Source organism: Cygnus olor, chromosome 15 (assembly GCF_009769625.2).
Source record: "Cygnus olor isolate bCygOlo1 chromosome 15, bCygOlo1.pri.v2, whole genome shotgun sequence".
NCBI classification, from domain to species: Eukaryota; Metazoa; Chordata; class Aves; order Anseriformes; family Anatidae; genus Cygnus; species Cygnus olor.
Window position 1 is genome coordinate 216219 of NC_049183.1, and position 17348 is coordinate 233566.

The 17348-nt window shown below is 35.6% G+C and overlaps 1 protein-coding gene across 4 annotated transcripts in view; it reads right to left on the minus strand.

Annotated features, from left to right (window-relative positions):
• Positions 1 to 1304: 1304 nt before the first annotated feature.
• The window catches only part of PARN (poly(A)-specific ribonuclease), a 62541-nt gene continuing 46497 nt past the window's right edge, over positions 1305 to 17348 (minus strand). For all 4 annotated transcript variants that reach the window (XM_040574181.1, XM_040574180.1, XM_040574182.1 and 1 more), the window contains 3 exons: positions 11183 to 11372; positions 4305 to 4492; positions 1305 to 2214 (listed from right to left, as the gene is read on the minus strand). In XM_040574181.1, coding sequence (XP_040430115.1) covers positions 2162 to 2214; positions 4305 to 4492; positions 11183 to 11372 — 431 coding nt within the window. In that variant the 3' untranslated portion in view covers positions 1305 to 2161. The remainder of the gene's footprint in view (positions 2215 to 4304; positions 4493 to 11182; positions 11373 to 17348) is intronic.

Here is a 17348-nt window from a genome sequence, read left to right on the forward strand (position 1 = left end):
AATATAGCTAGAGATAGATAACATCCTGCTCTCTAAAATGTCTATTCAGGGTAGGGAAAAGGGTGGAAATAGTGGTAATGTCTATTAACATTTGTAGTTTACAGTATATACCCAGCCTGCTCTGGAGAAAAAAATTTAAAGGATTTAAGGTTCTATACTGTAATGAAATTAAAACATTTTCCCATGCTGGTATATAAGTATTGCTGTTCAAGACTGAAGTCAGTGCCAGATAGATTCTAACAGCCTCAAGATAAAGACTTCAGGTAGATCCCCTGCAACAGTGGAAGGCTCAAAAGCAAGTCTCTGTTCAAGAGCTATAATCTTATTGGGTATTTCTGGCAGTCCCTTTAAATGCTTTTGTATCCTTTTGACATCATGACTCTGAGCTCTCCCAAAAATACATTATGCCAATTCTTTAGGATGTATAGCAAATAACAAACCCAACATTTGGTTAGGACTCTGTAATAAGTTAATCTCTTATGGAGATGACTCATTTTATAAATTGTTTGTTTTAACTGTTGCATACATTCTGAGAACTGAATTCACAGTTTCTTTGTAGGTTTGGATACTCAAGATAAAAGCAATTTAAAACTCGAGTTTTAGAGATGAGGAGCCTCTGGATCCTTGAGAACAGAAGAGCTCAGTTACTAACTTCCCCTTGCATCACTACTAACAGTCTTCTTTCCCACATTTTTATGTAAAAAATGTGATATTAGTCTATTAAAAACAACACAAAAAAACACGCCACCCTTAATTATACTACTCCAGGCAGTTCCAAGGTTAGAACATTTCACATTTGAGGAATTTAGATTATTTTTCCTTTTGCAATGCAAGTTCAAGATAGCTCTCCCAGTCATTTAAAAGAAAATATTAAAAAATTGCCATACCTTCAAGCAGGGTACTGCACTGTTTAAGTGACAGTGATTCACACTGTAATGTAAATACAGTCCAGTGAAAGCTTCGTAACCACTTCTAAACCACTCTTCCAAAGAAATGCTTTGAACTTGCTGATTTGTAGAACTCTAATACTCTTTTCCAAGGGAAATGCACAGCAATTTGCATCGTATTATAACAGGTTTGCTTTTCCTGATTACAATTCACAAATACCTTGAAAGTAGTCCATGGACCCAAAGGGTCTGCTAGTCACAGGCTGCAATCATTATGAAAATTAAAAAGTGTCATATTATGTCTTAGCAAAACAAGAGCACAAGAAAAACATTTCAGAAGCTAATAAATAAAAACAAACAAATTCCTAAGAAAATTTCTTTAATTTTCCTTTTATGGAAATACATATTTTGTTTTTATTTCCATGATACAAAAATGTTAAATATCAAACATTTTCAGAAATCTACCAATGCAGATCTTGTTTAAACAAATAAAGGGCTGGTGCAGTTAGCAGGTTTGTCACAGGTACCAAGAAAACATTTTTACAAAAACCCCACAAGCTGAGGAAGAAGGTGGAGAAGAAATAGATCAAGACTAAAGAGTGAAAACAGCAAGATGTGAAAACAATGAAAAACTATCTCCCACCAGGATATTCATGTTTGAGGAGCACATAAGTTAAATTTATTTAATTATTTATTTAAAAAGGATATGGTATGCGTAAAGTTGGTATTTAGAGGAACACTGGCTGCACTGAGGGTGGAGGGTGGGAGTAGAGAATGAAAAAGTAAAAAAAAATTTCCAGATGAAGTAACTGGTAGAAAGCAATATGTGAAACTGCAGTTCTACCTGTATCAAGAATGCTGACAGCATACTGACATTGCCTGAAAAAATATCTAAAGATTAGGAGATTTGTGGTAAGTCCCCTCAAGCACAGGAGACAGCCTAGCATGAAGTCAGAGTGCCAGTTCTTTTTGTACATTTCATAGCCAGCATGCCAAAGGAGGTGACCAAAATACATTTAGTCTTGCTTCTTAAATCTAACACCATTTACGACAGCAAGGATTTCACATGATCAACAACAGAATCATATACTAGTTAATATATGCACATGTAAAATTGACAGTGATTGTTCAGTAAACAGTTTAAAATAATTAAACTGATTTTCAGGACACATACTGCTTTGTTAACACTGCTTTATTTAAATAAAGTATGGCTTCCAGGAGGTGTGTTCTCACAACTGCTTTCAATCAATTCCACTTGTTCAGGCAGTTGTTTCCTACCATGTTTCAGGGACTTCAAAAATTTCATTGGAACTACTTGTGAAGCTTTCTAAAAAAGGAATCATAGAACATTATATTAAAGATTTCAATATACAAACACTAAAAAGAATAAAAACTAAGATCAACAATTTTTCGATTCTTTCAAAGCATACAAATGACAAATTTTCTTCTCTACAGCAAGGCTTTAGATATGTTATTTGCAAGTCAATATTTATGAAGGGAACCCAACAGACTGTTTATCACTGGGTACTAAAAAAAAGTTCAATTTGTTTGGAAAACACTAAACAACACTAAACACTAAAGAACAAAGAAAATTTTCTGAAAGAAATTGCTAGCAAGTTCAAACAGAATCAACAGCAAATAGATCGACAGAAATCAATTACTTTGTGGTTTAAATTCACGTGACCTAAGGTTATTTGATTTCAACATACGCCCCCCTACATTATTTTATTTTATTTTATTTTATTTTATTTTATTTTTTTACAGACTACAGTAATTTGTACAACATTGCAAAAATATAAGGTGAAAAACAGTCACCTGATTGTCACCTATCTGCATTTAACCAGACAAACAATTAAAAGGTATTTTGGCTAGAAAAATGTCAGTATTAAAGTCTGGAAAACAAAACAAAAAATTATCCACAACCTAGGTGACAAGTCTTCAACCAATTAAAAACCAGAAAGATTATGATCAAATGCCACACAAATCATCATGTATATTGATTTATAAATCCTAACAGTTTTTAGAAGATAGGAAAAAGATTTGAATTTATATTTTGTATTAGAAACACTATTGATTTTCAATCTTTACACATTGAATTCTAAACAAGGCTAAAAAATAGAAGATTTACAAAACACATAAAAATAAAGAAAAAACATCATTCAGGCAAATCCATATTTTGACACTTTTACAGAGGTCTACAATTTCTTCTGTTTTTCAAAATCTGTATCTCCTGAAAGTAAGATTCCTCAAGCTTCAACAGCTAACAGTTCATGAAATGTGAATGATCTGCTCACAGTCCAGTAACCTTTCAAACAAATGTAGGCTTACTCAGAACACGTTAGACTGCAAGAACTGTTAAGGGTGACCATGACCCACCCATCCAAAATGCTTGGAAGGGATTTTAAGAACTCTCACTTTTCATCACCATTTTGTCAATTAATATCAGAAATAAAAGCACAGCTAAGTGATACATAAATGCAAAACGCTCAAAAATCTAAAGGGCCTACTGAAGGTTAAAATCCTGTTATATCAACACCTATCTGGCAGCTTACTGCTTCACTGAATTGTCCCAGAAAGTCAACATGTTCTCAAGAGATGTTCTAGGGAGGCACTGTGGCAAGCAGTGTGCTGGAGGGGCAGGCAGGTTGGCTGTCAAAGTTTTGGCTTAGTTGTAAAGGTAGATAACATTCTGACCACAGTAAGAAATTGCATTGATTCTTCCACTTAAATAACTAATCTCACAAATGACTGTGAATAAGGGAAATTAGTACAATGTTATCAAGATATACAGTTTAAGTTCTAATATATATAAGCGCTAATTAAAAGGGCACATATATTAGCTTTCAAGGCAGCAGGTAGTTTTATTAAAATGGACTTATTTGTAAGCAACAGTTTGTTTAACGACAGACATCTTGCAGATCAAGCTGCAGGCATTCAATTATGCTATGACTCCATCTAATTAAGCTTAAGTGGAAAGGTCTACATCTGGTAAGTCTTATGACTGGTGATAAAAGTTTGTTGAATTAATAGGATCTACTCTAGAGTCTTACTTCCAGAATTCTTTCAGTTTTGTTTTTGATAAAGGTATCTGATTTTGCATAACAAGAAAGTCAGATAAAAGAAAAAAAGAAACTAAAAATAGCTACAAATATTCAAAGAGCTTTATTTTAAGGAAGAAAGTAGACAAGAAATCAAATACTGCTGCTTCTAGTTTGTCTCAGTTGTTTTGTTTTGCTTTTGCTTTTTGATGCCATTTTCAGTTTAAATAACTCACAGCAAAATAACTTATAACTCTGACTTACTGTGTTACATTCACAGAAGTCCAGAAATGTTGAGACATTAAAAAATTCAATTTTGTTCAGGCTTAGGGCAGTTCCAAACAGAACAGAACGTCATGAGCAAGAACATTGCTTTTACCTGCTGGAACTTGTTCTTTCTTGATCTTTTTGAACTTTTTGGCTCTCTTCTTACTATCTGGGAGGGGCTCTGCACAGGAGTCTGTCTGGTTGTACTCTGGATCTTCTCCCTCTTCCATATCATCAGAACCAGCTTCTTCCTGAATAGGACTCATGCTTCTCTTTCCCACTGTACTGGTACCTGTAAAACTGAAATGTAGAAGAAATATTGTTATCAACAAGTTAAGAATAACTATTACATAGGTACTAGTTACTATACATCTATTAAATGCTTATGAAGGTAGTAGAATAAACTAAGTGATGTACCATGAAATTACATTACCTGGAAAATCTGACTTGCAACTTAGGCAAATGAAGGTATTCATTGAGCTATTGATGTCTCAGGCTTAGCTGTTATTCTGATGAGACTGCTCATCTCGACTGTAATTAAAGCTGTTTTCTATCCCTGCTTGGGTTTATTTTTTTCCCCTCTTCGTTATGAAAGCTCTTGCATATAACTGAATATCTATTGACAATGCTCGTCACCTATTAAGCCCAAAAACATACATCTTCATATTGAAGGATTCTACATGCTAAGTTCATCCACTCTTCTGGAACTATATGCAGTTTTACAAGTATTTCTACTATACAGAGAAAACAACCAAACTCCGTGTAATAAAAGTTAAAAACGGGTCTTAAAGTGAGATTCCCATCATCCAACAAGCTGGTGAAATAAAAATCACAAGAAGTTGAACACCTTATGTAAGTAGCATTTAAATTGAAGTCTAATGAGCACATTACAAATGTTCACTCAGAGCTCTATTTCATTCGGCATACATTGAAATAACACGGCATAAATTTCATCCAACTATAATTCAATTGTTAATCTTCCTTGAATGCCAAAAAAAATATTAAAATAAAATAAAACATAAGTGGCAAAGAAGCTAATTAAAAAAAAGAGTTCCCATTGAACTTCTAGATATGTAAATACCAACTATTTAAATGCACATTTTAATATTTTTTCAGAACAACAGATTTAAAAACAAAAAAAAGTAGTTTTAGGCTTATAAACCTTTAGGTTTTTGTTAAAACCTACACAAAACACTTCTTTTATTGAATATTTAAGTCAATGCTTATATTTCAACAAAAATGAATATCAAGTTATAAAACAAAACTAAAATCCTTTTTATTTTTTCTTTTAATCTATAATACCTGGAAACATGGTGTTTCAGTAAAGTTTCAGCTAAAGGACTGTCAAATTTATCTGTACAGTTTTGTCTTTGAAATAGACTTTTTTTTTTACCTGAACAATTTGCAATTTAAAACAGACTCATTCTGGGATGTCCAAAGGTAGTAAAAAAACATGAAACATATGATTATACTTCATGCTTTTACTTCCACTTTAGGAGCACACACACCATTTACTTTGATGAATGGCTGACTTATCCTCCAAACGTTCACATACAGAACACCTTCTTGCATGATCTCTTACAAACCTTCATTTCAAGTCACACCACAACTATCATCAATAAAAAGATGTAAGCCAAAAAGCTGGAGAGAACTATTTGTCCTACATGCACACTTCAATATTGCAAAACAGAAATAAAATATGTCTGGAAAATGAAAAAAAAAAGTCTTTTTAAGAAAGAGCATTTAGAAAATGAAAAATTACTTTTATATTTAAAAGAAATGTTTGGAAAATTTTCTAAGAATTCTACTTCTGGGAAATATATTCTGAATAATACATAAGGAAGAAAATTTAGGAGCCACAAATTACAATCCCAGGATTAGATAAATAATCAATAACTGTTGACTTCCATGCTTCCATTGATTGCATGGATTCCACATAAATACATATTAGGTGTTTTTTTGTTCTATTCTTCTTTGACTGAAAATAAGGTTCAAGACTACAGAAACATTTTTTCACTTAGCAATAGTAGCAAACCAGTATGGTTGTATATACAAGTTAGAGCACTACTCAGATCAAAGTTCAGTTTTCTAATTATACCAGCTATTTTGGAGTATGTCCATATTTCTGTCTCAGTTTCCTTACTCTGTGGAGAAACAAGCAAACAAAGTGGGAAAAGCAAAAAAACTACTAGTTATCGGTAATTTTCCAATTCAGATATACTGGTTTATACTTTCTGGACATCTGAAGCATTTAGGAGACAGTGTTACATCAGCCATTAGCAAAGATAGCACTCAAGTTTCAGAACGCAAATGTACAACAGTTATCCATGCAATAATATGATTTTTCAAAAAGAAAAAAATATATTTAAATAGGTTCTGAAGCTTCTTTTGTATTCTGAAATACGATTTTTATTCTTTGTTTTTAAATAAAATTACTAGCTCAAGTTTGGGGGAAAAAAAGTAAGAAAAGCCCATCATACATTGCCAGCTGGCAAATCTATCTAGTGAACACAATGCAGCTTTCATTTCAATCAGTGATGATTATAGGTGTGGTTCCGCACCTCTTCAACAAAGACTCAGGATCCACCAGTCCATTTTTCCCAACCTCTCCCTTCTGTTGACCTATTTTAATGTCAGCCTGCTGGCAAAAGTAACCGGGATGAATACCACAGAAGGAAGATGGCAGAAATCTAAAATCTAGATTTTATTTTCTATTTCTGTTCTTAAATGCAACTCCAATCATCAAAGAATATAGTATTTTTGTTAAATTCCAGCAGCATGAGTAACAACATTAGCACTAAATGCAATTTGATGAATCAACAGGATGTGGTGGCCTTACATAGCGCTTTGCTGCCCAAAAGAGCAGACTCCACCTGATTAAAATGCTCACTAATCCTGTAATGTCATTTCTGCTACTAAATAGCAGCAATCCAGCCCATGCTATGGTAATTACTTTGAAAGAATCAGAAGGTGGAGAGGAGTAAAAGTGGGGGAAACCATTATGATGATGTAGCATTAAGCATTTTCCATTTTGGAAAGGAATGTCCTAATTTTGAAAGGACCAATTCCATCATAACTGAGCATCTTGAATAGGCCTAGATACAGACAGACTTTCAATTTCAAGCATTTCCCAATTCTTATCCTCTAGTAACAAACCACTATAAACAAGCGTTTCTGTGAAAAATAAACTGTAAGAAAAGGCACTACAAACTCAGTAAAGGAATCATCAGCAGGAACACAAGAACGTTTCAAAAATAAGATAAGCTATTTTCAGCAAAATAAAGGCATTCAAGAAACCAGTGCTACAACTGGGAGCCTGACAACAGCAGATGCAGCACTCCTGATTTTAGCTAGAAAACTTGTAAGGCAAAATGACCCGTCACTTTCCTATTCTTTATACTCGTGTAAGTCTTCTGCCATTAGCTTATTTTATTTTACTCGTTCCTCCATGATGATTAGGAAAAGTAGTAACTGCAAGCAGACCAGGATATCTAGTTTTACATAGAACATACGCTATTTTTCATGCTATGGTTTAACACTATTTTGCAGAGGAAAGGATCCCAATTCCATGCGTTTAACAGTCAAGACAGTTGGCAGGCAGCTACTTGCTCAGCACAACACAGCTCGTGCTGTACACAGCCACACAAGAGGCCATGGTCCATCCATTTTGGAAAGCATGCTCTGAAAAGGAAATTTAGAGGAGTGGATCCTATTAACTACTTGAAGTTTTGCTTTTCCTCTGCTTCCCCATCTGACATTAACAGTCAGGCACCTTTCCATTAAAACTAATTTTTATATGTAACAGTAGTAATACACTACATGCCGGGGGTATATATTAATTATAAACTGTTGTACCTTGCAGCTACTATGATACAGCATTTTCTGAAGAGAAGTTCCTCTGTAACATTGGAGTATAGCTTGTTACTAAAACAGGAATTAATAAACCCTCATTACATACTTATCAGTCTGACAATCTAAGACAGAAGGTTGCTTATAAGAAAAAACTAACAACTTCATTACTGAATGAGAAACTAGCCAGAACATATTGCCATCATGGAGAGGAACAGCTACTCTGCAGCTGTGCTCCCTTCCCTGGCAGAAGCTGATGCAGTAAGCTTATTAAATAATAAATAAATAAAGGATGCAGTAACATGAAGCTATTATAAGAGATCAGCTGCTGGATACATCATAGTATTGAGTGCTTAACTATGTATGATTCAGATTAATCTGGATGAATATGCACATATGCACACACAAATACATAAAAATAACCTGGACAAATACAAATATTTATAACATTGTATAAATATATTTACACATAAGCATATATAAATATGTATTTATTTGTAAGATATCTCTGTCTGGAAACAAAAAGAAAATCTATCTACAGTCAGCTTGAGTGAACTGAAAGACCACTAAGTGTGCAGTTACACGTTAGGCCTAACCCGGTGTAATTGCCAGCTTACACTTACAGAGGAAATATTTACAAAAGACTAATTGACAAGAGAACACAATCTAGCTAGTAACAAAGAGAAATAAAACAAACAAACAAAAAAAACATGTCAAAAGACCTGCATGAAAGGGAGTTTGGACCAGAATCAAGTCACTTTATTCTTGGAATAACGAGAGAACCAAAATTCATGTAATGGCAATTACAAACCAAGTTCTGTCTATAAACAAAATAAAGACTGCTACCTAAAGCTATCAAAGTGTTGATCATCAAAAAATAAGGGTAACAAGGCTGTTTCTTGAGGAATTTCTCAGTACTAGAGAAAATAGATGAAAATCTTTCAAGGAGGTAGTGTTTAGGCAAACAACTCATTGAGACATAACTTTAAGGAAAGAATTCACTAAAAAATTTATTCAGCAATTTTCCAAATTACACATTTGTGGTCGTCCCCAACTTCTTTGAAAAATAACAACAAGTCTGCTTTCCACATTTACTGTTTTCCAACATATCTGTTGAAAGAAGAAGTTGTCTACAGTTCATACCATAAGCCACCACTCTTAGTGTCTTGCCTAGAATCTGTGAGATACCCGAAATACCTGTAAAAACATTCAGTGAGGAGAGAGACTTCCTCCAGTAGAAATAAAACTATGACTTGGAATTTCTTTGCAATAGACTCAAGATGTTCAATATGTTCAGACTATTTAATACAGACTAACTATAAGCTACAGACTTGAACCTTAGCCACCAGGTACCAAGAACACATGAAAACCAGTGCCAGGACAATCTTGAGCTCTTCATCTCTTCACAGCATGTATTCCTAAGTACAATAGTTCAAATAAACTAACTTCATAACTTCATTTGATATGGATTTTATCACCAGGTTCTTCCATATGCTTTTTTCTTTAATTTTATTTTTTAAGGAATCCAACAAGTCTAACACATTTAGAATTCCCACCATGATAAAAAGGCATGAAAGTCTGACACCTAGCCAAAACACACACCTGCATTTAATTTTGCAAAGTAGGCAAATCATAAGCTCATGTAAGTGAGAAGAACAGAACAAGTTTAGTACATTTGTTACATGAAAGATAACATTTACAGGAAGATATAATGAGAGTTAGAACTTGTCATAGCATTCTCAAGAAAGATAAAGCAGGAAGAGCTCAATGTTGGTTTTACGCCCATCTCATTTGGTCTGTTTAAAGAGAGGGAGTGGAGGTGGGTGAGGGAGAAAAAAATGAACATCTACACTAATGTAACTTATGCACTCCACCAAAAGTTTTTTTTTTTAAATATATAATTGATAGAATTTTGAAAAACTAAGAATACCAATGACTTGATAGCTGAATTATTTAATTTTATTAACACTGAAATACCCTTTCTATTCACAGCCACACAGATCACTGAAAAAAACTCATGTTCTCTTCGTATCTAAAACCTCTCTTCAATAGTGTGGGTAAAAACGGAACAAGAAATACACACAGCAACCTACTGTATTGGAATCAAAACAGACACCTCCTGACTTAGCTAATTATTTAAAAAACAAAATTAAAACCCTTTTCAAATTTTACTCCAAAAACTCAAAGCCTCACAAGCATCATCATTTGCCTTCCTGTTTCTGAAGCACAACTTCATCAGGACTGCCTAAGATGGTAATTTATACCCTTCGCTGTGGCAGTATCACCATGGAAAGTCATCAAAAAAAACAAGACTACCTTTAGAGGAGAATCCAAAGACAAGTTTTCAAAGTTTCCAAACGACACAAGTGTCCTAGTTTTGGCTGGGCTACAGTCAATTTTATTCCTAGTAGCTGGTAAGGTGCCGTGTTTTGGATTTAAGATTAAAATAATGCTGATAACACACAGATGGCTTAGTTGTTGTAGAGCAGATGACAGAACTAGGACAGGTGACCCAAAGTGGCCAAAGGGATGCTCCACACCATCTGGCCACATGTGGAACAACAAAGTGGGGTGACTAGCTGGAGTGGGGCAGGGGACCACTGCTGGACATCAGTCAGTGGGTGGTGAGCAATCGCATTGTGCATCACTTGCTTTGTTTAGTATTTTATTACTATTTTCTCTTCCTTTTCTATCCTATTAAATTGTCTTTATCTCAACCCTTTTACATTTTTGTCCCTGATTCTCTCCCCCATCCCACTGCAGAGAGGGGAGGGTGAGTGAATGGCTGCGCAGTGCTCTGCTACTTGCTGGGTTAAACCACAACACAAAAGCTATTCAGAGGTGTAAAACAAAGAGGGATGTAATTCTTTTCTTTTGGTTTTAAGAAATGGTACTGCTACAACAAGCTCAGAAGCTGTGAGTTGACCTGCCCCCAGTATCCTAATATTTTAAAAGTTTGTCTAACTACTAAATCCCTTCCACTCCTTTACCTATGATCTTGTGACAGGTGATGTACCACTATTGATTCATGTGCAAATAAAAGAAAAAGGAAAGAAAAATACCAGATAAGAACTACCTCAAAAGTGGTAGACTTAATAAAATGCAATAAAAATACAACAATTTGCAATACAGAAGTCTCACCTGTTATCACAGTAGTATCGACTCTGGGAAACGTAAGGTGTGCATTGAGTTTTTAACCGCTTTCTCTCCATCTCCTTCCAACTATCTTCTGTACATTTTCTCTTTGCCTGTTTTTCTTCATGTTTTTTCTCAACATATTCAGCATATGTCTGGATCCTATAACTTTCAGCATACCTGCTGGTGTTTACAGCTATGGGGAAGAAGAGTGATGTTATATACAAAATGCTTAAATTACAACACACCCTCTCCTGAGATAACTTAGTCTGAAAAACAGAAGGCTATTTGTTCAGTTCAGAAAAATTACTTTTTCTAGTTCCACTATTAGTGGTAAAATAAGTACATAAATAAATAAATGTTGTACTCTCCTAAATTCACATTGTACATTTGAATTACACATTTAAAACATTTCTGAGTCAGACTTCTTCCAAGAAGGGTTAATTCTACTGAAGACTTTTCTTTTAAATTAGAAACCATCAATTCTTCACTCATAACCCTCTTCCAGATTGCTTGTTGGCAAGAAAAAATTTCCTGGATTTTTTCCCTTTTAGTCTCATTATTTAACCCAGCAGGTTTATTTTGCAAGTCTGCCAGGAAAAGACGACATTTGCACAGGCTTTGCCAAAACTCTGATTGCTGTGAAACATAAGCTTATTTGAGCTGCATTTTTTGTTGCACAAGATACCCGTGGAAGCAGCACTTAACTAGCATCCAGCTGTTCCATCCTTGTATCTTTCTAATGTTCTGTCTCCACTTAACCAAAAAAGACTGCCAGTTCAAGGTAGAAGGATTTCTGTCAACACAAAATTAGAATCACTTAAAAAAGAAAAAAACTTTCACTGCCTTCACTCAGCAACAGTTTACCAACATTCCTCCAAGTCCCAGTATCTTCACAACTCTCAGCCTTTAATCTGGAAGCCAAGCTCTGGCCTGAAGCCATCACTATAACAGATGAATCAGCAAATTAAACTGGCTGTCAGCTGGTGTCCTCTACCGTTTTCAGCCTAACTCACTGAAAGAAAGCATTGTAAACTAACCAGCACACCCATTTTAACCTAAAACAAACAAACAAAAGAACACATTCTTTTTCATGCATGTCTGCTGTGCATTTTAAAATACCATAATAGTAAAATGTAGATAAAATCCCGATTTTACTACTGCACTTCTAATCTTCCCATAGAAATTTCAGATGCGTAACCAACCTTCTGATCCCAGCTGAAGCACTGCCATCTTAAATACAGGGCATTCTGTACTACCCCTAGCCCATGCACAAGACATAGCATGCTCTGACATTGCAATTCAGACAGGTAAGGAAGATGGGTAGTGGATTTTTTTTTCTCTTTCAGAGAAAAATCTTCTATTCTGCATATTGGCTACTCTAACACGAATTGAAGCAGCTATAATACAAGTCATGGCACACAGATATTGCCGCTACAAAGTTTTTGAAATGTACATAAAACTTGACAACACGTTTTTATATTTAATTTTAATCCCAAGAATAGGTAACTGTAGTTATGATTAACGGTCTCATGAGACTGCTGCATTAACCAGATACATGTTAAACATACCTCCCGTCAGCCCCTTTTATTTATTTTGAACTGTGAAGTTATAGGATCTGTTTGAAGAATTAGGAGCATATTTATTGCCCATGAAGTTATAGTACAGGCATCATAAATGAATTAATAATGCTCACTGAAGTTACTGCGTGCCAGCTGACATTCCTACGGGTAAAATTTGTTTAGTTAAACTCAAGCATGTTTTTACTTGCTAAAATCAAGCACACAGTTACCATGGATCATCTGATAAATACTGTTTTGTTAGAACAGAATAACCATTTCACATTGTTTTGCTATAAACTTCGAAGCAGAGTTATGGCTCATCCATTTAATTCCCTGACAAACCCTGCCTATATATAAGGAAAAAATAATCCTTATGAATCAGCCTAAAGATAATTCTTAAAAATTATCTGTATGAAAGTTAGAAGAGCTGTCTGTCCAAAAATACTACCTTGAAGCAAGACCTGTATTTTATGCAACATGTTCCTGTTGCCACATACATACTTTTACATATATGTATATGCATCTAAAAAGTTCTAAAAAGTTAAATGTTGAATGTAACTAGCATATTTTATGTCAAATTCAGTATATAGAAAGTGCAAATGCTTTATGCATTGAACAACCGAAATGAAGGCACATAAACAAAATTCTATGGAGCCACACAGACAAGTGAATCTTCCACGGTTTTGATCTGAAAAACGGCTCCCTTAAGAGTTTTAAATACGTTCCCTCTGATGCTCTTCTGGTGAATGACGTCCCTGCTGCCAAACAAACCGAATACAGTTACCTCACCCTGCAGTGCCCATGGAAGAAACACATTGCTAGAATACCTGGTGAATTCTAACGAACTGAATAGAACATAAGGTTTTTATTTACTTGTTTTTAAATCATAGAGAAGACAAAATTTTTTTGTGAGAAACCTGACATACTAACCAGCACCACATGGCTGCATTTCATTACATTGGGTGCAGCTGTAAAGTTAAGTTTCTGCCTTAAAGTTGAATAATAGTAATTGCACATTATTTCAGGAAAGATTTCTAAATGACGGCATCTTCCCTAGTTAATAGGCAAGCTATTAAACAGGCTGGCTGACACTGAGTGATCCAAGAGGAATGTGTACAAAGATGCTCTTTCACCAAGTCATTACTGTCATACAGAGCAAAATCCTTACTGATGACCGCCAGCAATATTAAGCCTCTTAAAAATTGTCAAATATGTAAGTGAACTGCATAAGTAAAATAACCACAATTCATAAATTACAGAGAACTACACAGATTAAGGCTGCGATACTAAACACTCAAATTTATGAAATGATAAAAGTAAAATATCACCTATGAAGTATTAAAGTGACCTCTGCATAGATGCTGCTTTGAGACTACTCCCTCAATCAGATTGAGGGGGTCCAAATTGTGAGTAGCTAAATCAGTGCTTTGTTTTATTCTCATTACTCGTGACCGTTCCAAAAAGTTTACATATGCGTTTTTTTCATTTGTTTTTTAAATTGTCCAGTTTGAAAGTAAAGCTCCTTAGCTCAAGAAGCTAACAAGTGCCTATTTTATAAACAGAAAGGAGAAGTAAACTAAAGACTGCACATCCCAAACTAGAGGATATATTTTTAATTAACCTAAATGGAATTAAATTGTCCACTACACAAAGCATCCAGTCATGGCTGGGATCCCCCACACAAACATATTAATATATTACCAGAAAAGTCATAAATCAAAATTCTCCAAAAGAAACAGCACATGATCGTGTGGCCATGAACTTTATCAATGGAAGTGTAATTGACCTCCATTATGTTAAATATTAGTGAAACTGGTATTGCAATATTATTTTTTCCCCCCACTTAGCTGATAAGCAGTTTTCAGACTTCAGTATACCTGGAAAAGTTCTACTGCAAGGCACTACACTGTTTGACAACTGACTAGTCAGACCAGAAATTGTAAATGCATTTCTCCAACCTCTCCCACTCGAATTATGAAAATTAGTGATAGTTGCTAGTGCTGATTCAACATTTAAAAGGACTGGGTACACTCTGTTGGCTTCTCTCAGAAAGATACGTGAACTCGACAGAACCCTCACCAATCTGCCAATATTTCTGTTTACTGCTGCTCTTTTCCTACCCTCTCCAATTTCTCTCCCAGTTCAGCCTTTTCGTGGCAGTGCCTGTCTCATACTGGCCTCATAACCCACCACACCCCTGAACATTCTTTAGAGTTAAATTCATGGATCCCAGTTCTGCTCCGGCCATGCACTACTCCCACCTTCTTTTATACATTGCATTTCTGCTGCCATTCGGCACCACTTCTACCTTGTGTTGCATTATCCAGTTCTGGTTTTTATCCCAGTTTTCTACATACAGGTTAGCCATTATCAAATACAGTTTTCTTTAGTACCCAAGGTATTTCAGAACAGGCCCACTCACAGCCTCTTTGCTGCATCTAAACAAGCCAACTAGTTCCCATTCTCACCCTGTTAACTTGCTCCCTGGCTATCCCTTGCCTAAAACAAGGGAGCAGGGCTGGCAGCGGGCGCTGGTCCAAACACTACCACAAAACCCCTTGGTGATGCATAAGTGGTTACAAGACTCCATGCCTCGTTCACACCCCAAAAGGACCAGCATACCCCAAACAAGTAAACAAAAACATATGATAAAAATGACTCCACTACCATTTTTTTTCTGCTTAGAAGTCTGTTTTGACAGCCAAAATAAAAAACACTGTAAGAACAGCGACAGGCTGGCAGAGCATTCCTTCCCCCACCAACGTAAGTGGACAAATTGTAAAACTATGAATAAACCTTAGGATTAGGAAGGAGGCAGGCTACACTGGCCCTAACCATGCCTTTTTAGCTACCAATAAACTACTATTTTTCAGTTTTCTTTCCAAAGGGTTCTTCACTTGGTGCCTGTGCAGCACCCCAGAGTCAAGTACAAGCGGCAGCCATTCGAACACAGAAACACAGTGCAGACCCAACCTCATGAGTTTTGTGCGCTCTTCTCACTACTTCAAGAGAACGAAATCCTGAACTAGCTATTTTATTGTATTATTTAGCAATTTTCAGATAAATGACCTTAAGACTAACTGCCCTACGTTGCTCTTAGCTCTGACTAAAAAAAAAAAAAACAAACAAACAATAAAACCCAACTAAACATAGTGGACAAAACCACTTTCTCAGGTATATTTATCTCAATAATATTTACCAAAAAAAAAAGTTAACAAAACCTGCTTGCTTTTGACAGCAACTCAGAAGGATGGGAATTCATTTGCATTTCAACAACAACACCTGAATGCTTCTTTAAATCCTGCTCTAAAACTGTTGGGTTTCAAACCAGCTGTTCTAAGCCAAATGGCTGAAGAGCACAGTGGAGTTTTAAGGGAGCAAATCTATCTGACACTGCTACTGTCAGAGCTGTCTAAAGCCTCATCAGTTCCTAAGGGCAAGGCACCTACACAAGACAGGCACGATTCTTTAAAGCTTTGGTTTTCAACCCGCACTAGCAAGGCAGGTATTTTGTTGAGTTGGATGTATTTAGCATGCCCCTTGCTAGAGCTTTTATTAAAATGAAACTACCTTGAAAGTAGTTTTTCCCCTTTCATCAGAATTATCCTGCACAGGTCCACTTCTCATAGAGTCGAGCAAATACATTTCAACTGTGACTGAAGGGAGTCAAAAATAACTGCTAATTCAGCTACAGATCACCTGCTTTCCATTTTCCGTAACAGCTGTGCTGCCGCATTCGAGCCCTTTTGCACATGCCAAGGTAAGTACAGCATGCTTGCACAGCATTACCGAATGAAGTGACACTTCATTAATGTGCTCCTCAAGATCCTTGTCCTCAAGGAAGGTTAAGGATTAAAAAAAACACAACTCATTGCAAAATGGTTAAAAAAATAACATGATAGTCAAGAATTAGATTGAGCAAGGTCCTCTAGGATCATCCTGCACTGAAGCATCGTGAAGGGAAAATCTGAGTTTGCTCTGACAGCAGGAAATAAAAGGTATCTAAAAATTTTGGTTTAAAAAAAAAAAAATCACTACTACATCATTCTTTGGAGTCCGTGAAGAAAATCCTACCTTCGAATAAACCACTCTCGTTCTGAGACACAGGTACAGAATTCAGTACAAAATGTACAAGGACAAGTCACTGTGTTAAGGACACCATTTTTACAAGTCACTAAATATATCAATTTTGTTATTTAACTCCATACCTAATTTCACAAGCTGCATACTAACTGCACAAAAACATAAATAAGGATGGTGAAGATGTATTTCCTTGGTCAACAGAACCAGCGTACTGGAGATTGATGGACAAAAGTTATTTTACAACGAGGGATCTGTCGTATCTGAATTACACGTGGGATTAGCAGCTATTTGCAGGCTATATCAGAACTGAAAACGCCAACTTGTACGTGGCACTGACCATCTCTTTCTATTTTCTCCTCCTGTATCAGTCTAAAGACAGCGGAACGTGTTAATACAGATTTAAAAACAGACTTTTTATAAGAGATTGCTTTACAAAGATTGTCATTTCTTGAAACCTGGATGAGGGTAGAGGGAGCAGTGTCAGTGTGATGGCAAAGCAGCCCTTCACCTTGCAAAGAACGATGGCC